This window comes from Myxocyprinus asiaticus, chromosome 15 (genome assembly GCF_019703515.2).
Source record: "Myxocyprinus asiaticus isolate MX2 ecotype Aquarium Trade chromosome 15, UBuf_Myxa_2, whole genome shotgun sequence".
NCBI lineage: Eukaryota > Metazoa > Chordata > Actinopteri > Cypriniformes > Catostomidae > Myxocyprinus > Myxocyprinus asiaticus.
Genome location: NC_059358.1, coordinates 14,054,541 through 14,069,322, shown reverse-complemented (window position 1 = coordinate 14,069,322; position 14,782 = coordinate 14,054,541). Strand labels below are relative to the sequence as shown.

Here is a 14,782-nt window from a genome sequence, read left to right as displayed (position 1 = left end):
AAAACACTAGATAGACACAGTATCTGCCCCAGTATATTTGTGTGAGTCCGCGCGTGCGTGAGTGCGCGCGCGCTCGCGCCATTTTCTAGGTCATGGCGACCTTTTTTTTTTTTTTGGTCATGACGAACTCGAGTTGTGGTATTTCATTATGTACTTCAAAAACTCAAAATACGGCAACATTTGCATTATTCTCATCATAACCAAATCGAATAGTGCATATTGTACTTAACCCACAATCAGATCTCTAATAGCCTTGTAGTAAACATATTTATTTATTTATTTTGTGTGTGATACTGCAACAAGTGAAGTTTCATAAACATGGGGAATTTTGCAGAGAGACGCGCGTAATCAGCCAGTGGGCGAAGCGTAAAGCAGCCGATAAGCTGTTGTTTAAGTTGCTCAAGCCCTATTTATAGCCCCCGTTCTGCACAGACGAGAGCACCCAATGTGACATCTTCGGGGTTATTCTGTTTGGATACTGCAAGATGAGAGATATGAGGGATCACATTACGTCAACTGATCGAGTGAACTATTGCGCTGTCATCGCGCTGGCGGCACTCAGTAAGTTGTTGTCTGACATCTTTGGATCCTTAATTAGAATCTTTCAAATCCCAAATCAAGATTCTAAAGTAAACAATAAGCGTTATTTTATTGACTATGAAAACCATTCAAATGCAATGTGTTTGATCTGTACTGTTATGTGTGCTATATGTCATTAAAATCTAAGTTTGGGGTGTAGTTTGTCACATCTTTTACAAATTAGGTTGTGGAATAAATCTTGTATTAAATGTATAATATTGTTAAATATGACTTTGAATATTTGAATTTAAGGCGTATTTCAATGTCATTTAAGATAAAATATTACGTTTTTTATTATTTAGACTTTTATTATATAATAATTATTTATTATTAAGAATAAATATTTAGACTAATTTTATTGTCTTGTACAACACACTACCTGTTATATATTACCTGATCTATACATCTTTATACATATTATTTTTTCAAATACAGTGCATCCGGAAAGTATTCACAGCGCTTCACTTTTTCCACATTTTATGTTATGTTGCAGCCTTTTTCCAAAATGGATTAAATTCATTATTTTCCTTAAAATTCTACAAACAATACCCCAAAATGACAACGTGAAAGAAGTTTGTTTGAAATCTTTGCAAATTTATTAAAAATAAAAAACGGAAAAAAAATCACATCCACACAGAGGAGAAACTTCCAGAAGAACAACCATCTCTGCAGCACTCCACCAATCAGGCCTGTATGGTAGAGTGGCCAGACGGAAGCCACTCCTCAGTAAAAGGCACATGACAGCCCGCCTGGAGTTTGCCAAAAGGCACCTGAAGGACTCTCAGACCGTGAGAAACAAAGACTGAACTCTTTGGCCTGAATGGCAAGCGTCATGTCTGGAGGAAACCAGGCACCGCTCATCACCTAGCCAATACCATCCCTACAGTGAAGCATGGTGGTGGCAGCATCATGCTGTGGGATTGTTTTTCAGTGGCAGGAACTGGGAGACTAGTCAGGACCGAGGGAAAGATGAATGCAGCAATGTACAGAGACATCCTTGATGAAAACCTGCTCCAGAGCGCTCTGGACCTCAGACTGGGGCGAAGGCTCATCTTCCAACAGGACAACGACCCTAAGCACACAGCCAAGATAACAAAGGAGTGGCTACGGGACAACTCTGTGAATGTCCTTGAGTGGCCCAGCCAGAGCCCAGACTTGAACCCGATTGAACATCTCTGGAGAGAAATGAAAATGGCTGTGCACCGACGCTTCCCATACAACCTGATGGAGCTTGAGAGATCCTGCAAAGAAGAATGGGAGAAACTGCCCAAAAATAGGTGTGCCAAGCTTGTAGCATCATACTCAAAAAGACTTGAGGCTGTAATTGGTGCCAAAGGTGCTTGTATTGAGCAAAGGCTGTGAATACTTATGTACATGTGTGTGTTTTTTTTTATTTTTTTATTTATTTTTTTATTTTTAATAAATTTGCAAAGATTTCAAACAAACTTCTTTCACGTTGTCATTATGGGGTATTGTTTGTAGAATTTTGAGGAAAATAATGAATTTAATCCATTTTGGAAAAAGGCTGTAACATAACAAAATGTGGAAAAAGTGAAGCGCTGTGAATACTTTCCGGATGCACTGTACATAGATTTTCAAGATTGCTAGTGAAGTGGTGGAGTATCTGCTATAAACTTTACACTAAGCATTGTCTACATAGCATTAATTCCATGTCTCATATAGGCTTTATGGTGCTGCGGAAATGGATATCTGGTGGTGTCTGCAAAAGCCGTGTTCGTCTAGATGGAAAGACAGTTGTGGTCACTGGTGCCAATACTGGGATTGGCAGGGAAACAGCAAGAGATATGGCTTGCAGAGGTATGGCATGTTATTTAGATATTCATCTACTTTATTAATGCCCTTACTGTTTGGTTTGCATATTAGTGTCTAGGTATGTGCTTGTGTGTAATAAGGAGCTCGGGTCGTGATGGCCTGCCGGGATCTGACTCGTGCTGAGAACGCTGCAGAGCATATTCGCCGCTCCACAGGAAATGGCAATGTAGTCATCCGACACTTGAATCTGGCTTCTCTCTACTCTGTCCAAGAATTTGCCAAGGAGTTCATTGCCACAGAAGAACGACTAGACATACTCATCAACAATGCAGGCAAGTGAGAAACTCATCGTAGGCTGATCTAACTGCTCTTACAGACTTAAAGGTACATTTGAGACTGGTCATTTTTTTTCTGACAGGTGTGATGATGTGCCCCAAGTGGACCACAGAGGATGGCTTTGAGACACAGCTGGCTGTCAATCACTTGGGACATTTCCTTCTGACCAATTTACTATTAGGGATGCTTAAGAAATCCTCCCCCAGCCGTGTAGTGACTGTGTCCAGCATTGCTCATGTTGGCGGTAATCTCCTTTTTGATTGATAATCAGCATGCCCAAAATACAGACTGGAGCTATTTTCAAACCAGACTATATCAATTATTTTGTTATATTTATATAATAATGATGAAAAGACACTTGTAATCACCCTTAGTATATATCCATACTTGTGCAATGAAATTACATTTGTTGATGTTTTCTTACAGGAAAGATTGAAGTTGATGACCTGTTTTTTGACAAAAGGCCTTACAGCCCTTTAGTCAGCTATAAACAGAGTAAACTGGCCAATGTGCTTTTCTCTAGAGAACTTGCACGAAGAATGAAAGGTAACATACTATTAAAGTTCTTAGCATAGCAAACAAGCTCACTGCAGCCAAAAATGTATAATTTTTAATAGTGGACTATTGTTTGTTCACAAAAAGAAGTAGAGAATGTTCTATTTTTTTGTATTCATTCATGTTTGAAATTGGCATTTATAGTGTCATTGTCTGTATTTAATTAACTTTGTAACCATTTCATCTACAAATAAAGCGATTACACAAACATTTGACATGTTTAGGCACTGGAGTGTCCTCGTACTGCTTGCATCCAGGAGTGATTCGTACAGAGCTGAGCCGCCATATTGAGTCGTGGTACCCCATGCTAAAGACTTTACTGTCTTTGCCCTGCATGCTGCTGATGAAAACTCCCTGGCAGGGTGCACAGACCTCCATCTACTGTGCTGTCACAGAGGGCTTAGAGAAGAAGTCTGGCTGCTACTTCAGGTAAACAGACTGATATCAGGGTAAATCCCTGAATTTGTCAGCTGCTAGAGCAGGGACCATTTCACTATCAAATAGACTTGGTATTTAAGTGAACCTAGACTGGTGTATGTGTGCCTGTGATCTGTTAATATGCATAGTGTGAATTATGGGCAGGGGTGGTGGTGGGGGGGATGTCAATGTGTAATTTGCACCTTGCAAGTATGTATGCTAAAATGAGTTTTATGTATATCACAGTGATTGTGCTGAAAAAGACCCTGCTCCAGAAGGTAAAGATGATGCAGTGGCTAGAAGTTTGTGGGAGGAAAGTGCTCGGCTAGTTGGACTAAATGATCGACGATGACACGTCGTACGGCACACATACTACTTCACTCTTTCTGGTTGCAGGGATGCCCGCTAATGGTGATACCTGCGACCCAAACTCTCGCGAAGTGGCAGAAACGCAGACAGGAAGTCATGGCAGAGCTAGTGTCAGGGCAAACAATATGGTTTTCATTAGAAGATGGCATTTGCTAGCACTTTATTTGTTTGGAAAAACCTCAGGAAACCCCAGAAAATTTAAAGAGTTTCCATTGGTTAAAGTTGAAAGTGTGTCATTTTTTTCAGTGTTAAAAAAACTTTCTCATATTCCAGGTTAATGTGTATTGACAGTTTTAAGTATGCCATTCATAGGTTAATTCAGCCAAAAAGTGTAAACACGGTGGCTCTGTGGTGCTATCAAAACATTGCTGTTTGTTTGAACATCCCGACCAGACCAACAGCAACAATAGAGCAACCAATGACATTGGAGTTCGGAGTGGGACTGTTAGTTATCACACATATGCGGTTTTTAACCATCCAACAACTTCTTAAAACTCTAGAAATGTTTTGAATGCTTTGTTCTCAGAGGTCATTTCCTAATAACACGATAATACTCGGTACATTCCATCACATTTAATTTTGTGGCTATATCAGAACAAACTACCATAAGAGTCATAAAAAAAGCTTAAGAGAGCTAGGTTGCTTTGAAAATGTGTATACATATACTGTATAAATATGTATGATTTACTTTAACCACTAGATGGCATTAAAGATGTGTTTTTGGAAACAGTATTATATATTTTTAAAGATCCCTGTATGTACATTATGATACAACAAGGCAGCATTGCAGGTCAATTTGCAAACAAATGGAAAATATGTGATGGAAAAAAGCAGACCTTGATTTACATGACTTGGTTGTAGGTTACAGTTGTGATTAGGTAGATTCCACAATCAGTGTGTATAACAATCAATATAAAAATGGTCAAACAGAACAAGACATGCTAAAAACTGCATTGCGTAAGACTATGTGTGCCACAAATACACGTAACCGTTAAAGGTATAGTTCACCCAAAAATGAAAACTCTCTAATCATTTTCTTACCCTCATGACATCCCAGACTTTCTTTCTTCAGCAGAACACAAATGAAGATTTTTAGAAGAATATCTCAGCTCTGTAGGTCCATACAGTGCAAGTGAATGGTGATCAGACCTTTGTAGCTCCAAAAAACACATAAAGGAAACATAGGGGTAATCCATAGTGGTTAAATCCGTATCTTCAGAAATGATATAATAGGTGTTTAAGTCCATTTTTACACTAAATCTCCACTTTCACTTTTACATCTGAAAGTAGCATGTGGTGCCTGTTTAGTTTCACTTTCATATCTGAAAGTGAAAGTGGAGATTTAAAAAAAGGACTTAAATATTGTTCTGTTTCTCACCCATACCTATTATATTGCTTCTGAAGATATGGATTTAAACACTGGAGTCATATGGATTACTTTTGTGTTTCCTTTATGTGATTTTTTTTTTTTTTTTTTGAGCTACAAAGGTCTGATCACCATTCACTTGCATTGTATGGACCTACAGAGCTGAGATATTCTTCTAAAAACTTTGTGTTCTGCTGAAGAAAGAAAGTCATACACATCTGGGATGGCATGAGGGTAAGTAAATGATAAGAGAATTTTCAGTTTTGGGTGAACTATTCCTTTAAATGACAATATTTACCCCCTGGAGTTGATTTTTTTTTTTAATGGTATTTTTATCTTTATGAATGCATATTTTTAAAACCATAAAAAATACTGTATACTCTGTGTCATGTACTGGTAGTTTGCATCTAGTACTTCAATGTAAGCAATTTTAATTTTGGGACATTTTTGCTCCATTAATTTTGAACCATGATGTCTAGTATTTATTTTTCTTTTCTAGTTTTATCTCTTCTATTTCCATTATTTAAATTTTGCGCATCCCAGATTTCCTTTAGGGTGTTTGATAAGTTACAATTTTATTTATTATTAATATACTTACAATTTCACTGTTTATACATTTTCAAGATTGGTTGTTTTGTGGCTGTAAAAATCGATTTGCAGCAATCTCGTGCTCATTTTAAAAAAAAATATGCAATTATAATATGAGTTAACATACTTCTTTTATGGCTGGTGTGCTTTTTCTGTAAATCCTTACATGCAAATAAATACGACTGTGTTGCATAATGGAAGTCAACAGATTTTGGCAAGGAATTGTCTGTTTAACACTGAAGGATTTTGCTGATGTGTTCCTTGCCTGTAAACAACACATTTGATTCTTCAATGGAGCTTCTGTCCCAGGTCAAGTTTTGCTCCAGGGAATCATTTGTGTGTAAAATTGGCATCTAAACAGCTAATTCATTTTCTTGCATTCATTTCTTGGTAAACTCGTTACTGATAATATCTGTCTGGTAATAATGCGTGTGTAACAACTACCGGGTGCCCAAAACCACTTTTGTTTCTCAGCAAGACAAAGATGTTTCACAAAAACAAGATTAGTGAAAAAAAAGTGATTAGTCAAAGACTGTGTGACAATGCACGGCACCCTCAGTCATTTACGGGTGCCATAATATGGAAAATACAGATTAAATCAAATTAAAAACCAATTACTGGGCCAATCAAATGATCCAACTCCCAATGCAATTTAGGTTGCACCATTAGCACATCTTTTATGGTCGACATAATTCACTAAACATACTCATATCCTGCACTTTACTAAAGCTGTGCCCAATCAATGAGTGGCTTGCAGGCCTGGCCCCAATGGGCAATGCCCGGCGCCTGCCTGTCTATACATGTAATGTCTGTAAATAATGTAGGAAGAGTGTCTTCTGTACTTTATTCCACCAAGCCATGCTTTAAAAGCCTGAGCCAAAAGAAAACAATTAATGTTAAAGGTGTAATTCATCAAAAAATTTAAAATTCTGTCATCATTTACTCAGTCTCATTTTGTTCCAAACTCATATGTCTTCCTTCTTCCATGGAACACAAGAGGAAACATTTTGAAGAATATTGGCACCCGGGGAGCCTGGGTAGCTCAGTGGTAAAAGACACTGTCTACAACCCCTGGAGTTCGCTAGTTCAAATCCCAGGGCATGCTGAGTGACTCCAGCCAGGTCTCCTAAGCAACCAAATTGGCCTAAAAACTCCTTATGGTCGCTATAATGTGGTTCATTGTCAGTGGGGCACATGGTGAGTTGAGCACAGATGCCGCAGTGGATGGTGTGAAGGCTCCACACACCCTATGTGGCAATGCGCTCAACAAGCCACGTGATACAGTTGTTGGTCTCAGACACAGCGGCAACTGGGATTCATCCTCCGCCACCCAGATTGAGGCGAATCACTACACGACTACAAGGATTTAAAAGCTCACTGGGAATTGGGTAAAAAAAAAGAAAAGAATTGGCACCCATCTTTTATTTCATACAATGAAAATGAATGGTGACTGAGGCTGTCAGTCCCTAACATTCTGCCAAGCACCTCCTTTTGTGCTCCACTATAAAAGAAAGTCATACAGGTTTGGAGAGTAAAGGATGAGGATGAGTAAATGATGAAAGAATTTTCATTTTGAGGTGGAACAATCCCTTTAACTTGCATATAAACAAAATAGCAGATGTTGCACAAGTGTAATAGGTAGGCTACACCCTCTTTTATGAAAATCAGTTGTGCTCTCATATTTTCAGATGCATGTGGATTCATTTCAACGTGACATTCATGTAGGTTGGACTGAGTGAAATTTACATGTAGCCAACACATCACAACATTTTTCAGTTTATATTCAAATGTGTGGTTATACGTTGAGCTTCTTTTTTTATTTTTATAGGGGTTTATTAATGTTACATAATCTGTCACTTACAGACGAAATCTCATTGGCTTCTAGCTTATCAAGGTTTTAATAAAAGCATTTAAACCTGCAACTCTTTTGTTATTTAAAGCAACAAAATGTGAATAGTTGCAACTGGCCACAAAAGAGGGACAACAACTTCCTTCTAGTCTCCTGCTGTGTTTGTCTTCATGCCTGCACAAGTCTCCCCTTTCAACTTCTCAACTTCCCTTCTCATATTTTTATTAGACAAAAATCAGCCTTGGGGATATGGCAAGTTAAAATAAACCTTGTAGGTAACTAATTATTTTTTATCACGATTAAAGGACTTTGCATTAAAATTAAGGGGATAATTCAATCAAAAAATAAAATTCTGTCATTGTTTACTTACCCTCACGTCACTCCAAACCCAAATAAATTTGTTTCTTCTGTGAAACACAAAAGAAGATATTAGGCTGAATGTTAGCCTCAGTCGCCATTTCCTTTCATTGCATCATACAGTGAAAGTGAATAAATCGGAAACAGTAGGTAAACTTTTCTTTAGCTGAAATCGGTCTGTGCTTACCGAAATGTAAACTAAGCGGTAACAATTGTTGGGCGTATGGGCAGCTCCATTTTCCAGGTGAAATGTCCACGGAGGGGCGCCAAAAGCGAGTTGTGAAGCGAGTAGTTTTCAGCTTTATAGGCTGTAATACGGTGAAGAAGAATGCATAATTTATAAACTGTACTCCCAAACCTAAACATTGCTCTCGTGACTGATGCGTGACTACTTCCTGGTTTCAACTCCGAACGCTGGTCTCCCATGCTGCTGATGCAGTGTGCTCGCGGTCACGCCACAGGGGTAGGTAATCATGCTGGAGCTGATGCAAACATATCTGATAGGAGATGGCGCTTGTTGGACAGTCGACATAATGTGTCTGATCCTAGGATACCGGAACAATCGTAAACAACATGCCGACTTCCAGTGTGATCATACTGGAGGCTGTTATTCCCTTACATTCTGCCCCCCCCCCCCCAATATATTAAGCATTGATGAGGCTTTTGGGAGGATTTGTGGGAACTAGGAGGGCCTTAGTAAAACCTCAGTGGAGCTCTGAAAAGATCATAAAAGCATCATCTTCCAGTGCCCCAGTGTGGTTGGCTCCAAGAGCCGAGGGGTCACGGCAACTGTTGACCCATTCAGTTGACTTGACTGTTGGGGCCCCATTAAGTCAGCCTTCACAATCACTATATCTATGGGAATTCTATTCATCTTAAAGGGATAATTCACAGAAAATTTAAAATTCTATCATCATTATTTATTTACCCTCATGCCAGATTTTCCAAACTTTTCTGAATTTCCTCCATGGAAAACAAAAAGAGATGTTTGGCAGAATGACAGCCATTCAGTTTGAATGCATCTTTTTTTTTTTTTTTTTTTCATACATTGAAAGTCAATGTGGCTAACATTCTGCCTAACATCTCCTTTTGTTTTTCAAGGAAGAAAAAAAGTTTATGGGTTCGGTACAACATGCTGATGAGTAAATGATGATAGAATTTTCATTTTCATTTGAAATATCTAGTACCCTATTTACTGGGCAACACTGAGTCAGTGCTGGAATGCAGCAGACTCAACAATAATGGTACATGGAGAGGTCTTTCACTCCAAAGAATGGACTAGTGTGCAGGGCTCTCACTGCTATATTCCAGGCAAGCCAATATGATTTGCAGTCTCTTAGGGGTCATCATTGGTCTCTGTCATTTATGAGTCTCCCTGGGCTATACACACACTCACAAACAACCTCTAAAGCTATGTGAACCATGGGGTGCTGGCACAAAGGAAATAAAATAAAAATAACCTAGGGATACAGAGAGGGTGGTGCAACATGAAGAATATACACTCACTCTTTTACTCACAAAAGGAACTGTTTTTATCTCAGGGGATAATCAGTGTGGCAAGACTGGCCCTGCATAACATTTGATTGAAACCTGAGCTCATCTTCCTGATCTTGGAATCAACAACAGTTAACTTGTTGGGACTATGCAAGAAGGTGGAGGACATGGCAGGGCAGTGGGCCAAGGGAGAGTGAAAAGGGTCTTAGACGGGCAGTTATTACCAGCAGCTAATGGGATAGCACACAGTCATCCACAGGCTGCTTACTCATCAAGACACCCCCACAAATACACCTTCTTAGGGATTTGAAGCCGTTTGAGGATACAAATGTGTGCGTGTGTGGTTGTGATTTGACATACTGCTGTATAACGGCAAATAACTTTACATTTTGTCAAAACTGAATTATGATACTCTTAGACTATGATCTGTCCTTTGACCGATGGGTTTGACTCGACTTTGCTCAGATTAATAGAAAACATAGTAAGATGACTGCAGTAACAACAGAATCTGCACTAAAACCAAGTTACTATAAGACATTTCTCTCTGTTTCAGTGTTAGCGGAGTTACTGTGTTTTGACTTTGTAAGGCAGAATTTCTGAAGATGTCTTTACAAATACAGCAAAACGTTTTAAGACCGATTTTATTGTTTATTGCAGTAAAAAAAAAACGTTCATAGGCTGCATATACTGTAAAAAATGTATAATATACAGTATTTAACAAGGCAATACATGCAATTTTACAGTACAATATTGTTAAAATTATATATTTTAGATGTAAAAAGTATGATTTTACTGTATAATTAAAGGTGAATATTTATAGTATGTTTAACAAGAGAATACATGTACTTTTACGTTAAACTTTTGTTAAAATTATGGTGAAAACCAATAAACGGGCCTTCACTGAAGTCGCTGCATGACCCATCACATTTTATTATATTTTATAGAAACATTTATTGTGTTTATAACACTGTGCACTGTCTCTACATGTCTATTGGTTATTGCTTCCAGAAAGGCCAACCACTCAGAACACCCTAGCATTATGGCAGCAAGTTTGCATGGGCAACCACCAATCACACTTTCTTCAGGAACTTCAAGCTAAGATAATTATTTGTGTCACAGTCTGTCCCCTTCATTTTCTTCAAGGACTCTTATTTTGAAGTTTTCCCCTGGACTACATCTCCCATAGTTCACTTCCCTCATCACTTCCATCTGTTCCTTATTATCCTCACCTGTATTCCATTCCCTCATTAGTTCCTTTTTGTATAAATATCCTCTAGTTTTGCCCCATTCCTTGGTCAGTCCTTGAAGTGTTTCCTTGTTTTGTTATTGTGTGATGGTTATATCATTGTTCCACTCCAGTGTTTATAATTGAAAGATTCTATTCCTGCATCTCCTCGCTGTGACCCAGTGATACAATTTGAGAGCAACAGTAGTGTAACTAGTAACTATGAATAAATTACTTAGCACAATAGCTGATAAAATCAGTGCAATGGCTAAATCAAGACTGCTCCTTTCTCACCTTTATTGTATTCAGGGAAAGGATGGCTTCATAGAAAATTCTGAATAAAATGTTATTGTGTTGTGTTTTATACAAGCTCATATATTTATTGAAAGTCACTGTGATTGTGGCTGTATGATCACAGGCTTTGTAATGAGTGAGAGAAAAGGCTGTATTGATTTCCAGAGCTTCGATTGCATTATCTAACCTAATGTAGCTGCCAGACATTTTCAATTGGCCACACTGTTCTAAATGGAAAAACACAAAACTGTGCCTGTCTGTGATGGAGAAAGAGCACTTGGCAAACAACAGCACTGTACTGCAGTGGAGTGGATCAATATTTGAAACCCAGTGACCTGCTTTGTACTAATATTGTATAATTGCTCTGGTGGCTCGGTATTTGAATAATCAACTTAAAATACAGAACGTTATTTTTGTTGAGTTGAAGTTTGTCTAATTTTTTCAATTTTTAAAAAATACTTTTTCCTTTCCCACCTTGAAGTAATATGAAGAGACAACTATGGCAATTTGTAGGTTGAATCCTCTGCAAAGTCTAAACTCTGTGGCATTATAAAAACATTGCTCTATTTATCTGAGCATTCCGTCCAATCCAACATAGCAACATTGGCTCAACCAATAGCGTGAGTTTGGGGTGAGACTATCTATTTATTTGACCAATGGCAGAGAGGGAAGTGTTTGGGAAACTAGTTAGTCATTATTTTTTCAGTTTTGTGGTGCCGCTAGTGTCTAGTAGCTCAGACATTACACACTTCACCTTCAACAAAAATGATTTTATTACCTCCAACTGTAAAACACTTAGATTTCTGTCAAAATGTTATATTTTGTATTTCTAACAGATGATTGATTGCTTTAATGACAAGATAGATCCTCTCTAAAGGATGAGCGAGAGGGCACTGCTCCCTTTTTAAAGCTTATAAATAATGACCACTCAATAAAAGATGTGTAAATAATGAATGAGAGGCACTCGGATCACACATAAACCTCAGACTACCCTGCAATGCTAAAATACAGTCCAAAAATGACACATTGTCCACAAAGGGCTGTGGACTGATATACAGGCTCCAACTTGTTGAAGCCTGATTGAAATATAGTAGAAATTTTTATAGATAAGCCTATTAAATTTTTATTTGTATTTATTTATTAATTTTTTGCTGGTGAAGTCTTTTACAGTTATAAATAGAGCTTTTTATTATGCGTTTTAAACTCCTTGTGTTCCCGTTTAGAGGAAATGTCATATAGTTTCTAGGCTATCACATTATCTGGTTAAGGGTCGTTCAGTGATGCAAAGCATGTAAACCTGGCTGCTCTAAGTGAGACACACCCGTGAATAGTATATCTGCTACATATTTCCTGGTTTGTCATAGAGAAACCACATAGAGACTTGGAAAAGGAAACTGTTGTTATTCTTCTATTATTTGGGTTGGTCAAAGGTATTCAAGAAAGATAGCGGGCAGGGGAGAGTGTCACTAAAGGTCCCTAACGTTGGTCTACTTTATAATTGATGGGTCTCCAGAGTTCCGTTTCAGGCTAGCATTACAGGACCTAGTTGTGTCTCTTCCAGTTAAAGCTACGCTTGTGTCAGGAGAGAAGCAATCCATCTTTTGTCAACAACAACAACAACAACAACAACAACAAAATAATCTCTATATTTATAGAATGATATAAGCTTCTCTTGAACAGAAACTGAATCTTAAGCACATTTAGCAAGTGGAAAATTAAATTAAGAACACAGTTTAACTTGTTTTGAACATTTCCATATATCTGGACTGTTGTAATGTGACAGTTTGGATTGTTACTGAAACTTTGTACTTTAGAAGTGCTCTTTGCAAGTTTTCAGATTACATAAAAAGTACTTTATTTACAAAGAAAACCCCCAGAATGAAATAACAGCATTTGTTATTTTATACTACCTATAGGTAGAGAAGCCAAAAATGAACAGAAACTTTTTAATCAGTGGTGCAGTATTACTCATACTCAACCTAACCTAAAGTATTAATCTTTGGTGTATAACTCGTCCCACATGGTTTTTGCTATGGATATGAGTCAAATTTGTGTCATGTTGAGGAGATGGGTACATTGTTGCGTAACTTTATTATCATGTCATGTAGAGAAATTTACAACATATTGTTTCTCATATTTGGTTAACAAGGTCAAAAGACTAAGAGACACAATGCTTTCATGTACAATGTCCTCAAATACACATAGAACAGGGAGTGTGGTTGTATGCTGTTGACATTGCATAACTGGCTTGATGAACCCAGTTCTAAGTTAAATAGAAAGAGAATGCTCTGTACCATTAACAGAGAACATTAGCTTTCATAGCATAGTAGAAAACAGTAACAATTTTTGCTGTTCTGTTTGGTGACGCATTAGTGGCAAAGACATTAAACACTTTAATTTTAACCCTGACCCTGGTTTTGTTTTTCAAAAGTAATGCATTCCTGGGATGTGAGCATTATTAACTAGTGAAATCATACTCTTAGTGTTTGATGTTTTCCCTTAAATGTCAGTGGGACAACATGTCTGAAGAGGTTACAATTCCACAACTCACTCTACACCAACATTTTACTACCAGGTCACTTAAAGGTTGACGAGTAGCTTCATCAGTGTCGGGCAGATGAGGTTTCACTGAATGTTTCATTTACCAGTGTAAGGTAACAATACACACAAAAGACAGCCATCACTGTAATGTAACTGGAGAGTATTTTTAGTCTTCTATTTATCTTCTTCTCAAACAATTATGTAAAGAAAGGAATGCAAGTTGTAGATAAATCTCCCAAATTGTGCAGCCTGTTGAGAAGAGTTTCAATGAAACAATTTAAAATGTGCAGTTAAGGAGCTATTTCTATTTTATCTGAATGGTTACATTTACTTCCGTTGGTGCAGCTTAAGGTAGTCTTCTTCTTTCATTAAATAATAATAATATAAAATTATATTTGTAATTTAAAAAACCAGTTCATTAAGATGCTACTACACGAGGCATTTTTAGGTTACCTGATAAAGCTTTTTTTTTTATTTTTACAGAGTGTGCTATTAATTTTCTAAGTGATGAGACATATTTTTGCCAGGCGGACAATAAAATGGGCGAACAAATTCTATAGACTTAAAGAGGGGTCCAGAGGGGAGCAACCACCTTGCAACCTTCCAGAACACCCTATCAACCACTCAGAATACCCTAGTATCTGAAGCAATATGCTTAAAACCACTGTAAACACCATAGCATTGTTATGGCACCACTCACAACTCAGATTTTCTTTAGAAAAAAAAAAAAATCTAAGTTAAAAAAAATCTAGTTTTTATACCCTTAACACAGTCAATGAAAACAACAACATGACTGAAGGCTACACATTTTCCTATCCAAACTGAAACAAGAAGCCAATTAGGATGGAGTAGCTTTTATTGCTGCTACTTTTCTGCTGAATCAGCCCACACAGTTTGTGGACAGATTGTCTGTCTGTGTCAGCACAGCTGAAAGGCCACTTCAAATTTTAAGGCTTGATTTCACATTCCACATGTGCTTTGGGCCACTATAAACTTCAGTTTCCTAACCCTGTCCTAAGAATTCATACCTTTAAACTTA

At 37.7% G+C, this 14,782-nt stretch overlaps 1 protein-coding gene across 2 annotated transcripts; it reads left to right on the top strand.

Annotated features, from left to right (window-relative positions):
* Nucleotides 1-91: 91 nt before the first annotated feature.
* Nucleotides 92-7,808, top strand: si:dkey-23o4.6 (retinol dehydrogenase 13). 2 transcript variants are annotated; one of them, XM_051718849.1, is made up of 7 exons: nucleotides 92-561; nucleotides 2,263-2,397; nucleotides 2,496-2,684; nucleotides 2,771-2,932; nucleotides 3,115-3,234; nucleotides 3,468-3,672; nucleotides 3,907-7,808. In XM_051718849.1, the coding sequence occupies exons 1-7, from the start codon at nucleotides 486-488 to the stop codon at nucleotides 4,010-4,012; spliced, it is 993 nt and encodes a 330-aa protein (XP_051574809.1). In that variant the 5' UTR covers nucleotides 92-485; the 3' UTR covers nucleotides 4,013-7,808. The 2 variants fall into 2 exon arrangements, with proteins under 2 accessions (XP_051574809.1, XP_051574808.1); XM_051718848.1 differs by having other exon boundaries at nucleotides 2,493-2,684; nucleotides 3,907-6,934.
* Nucleotides 7,809-14,782: the final 6,974 nt, after the last annotated feature.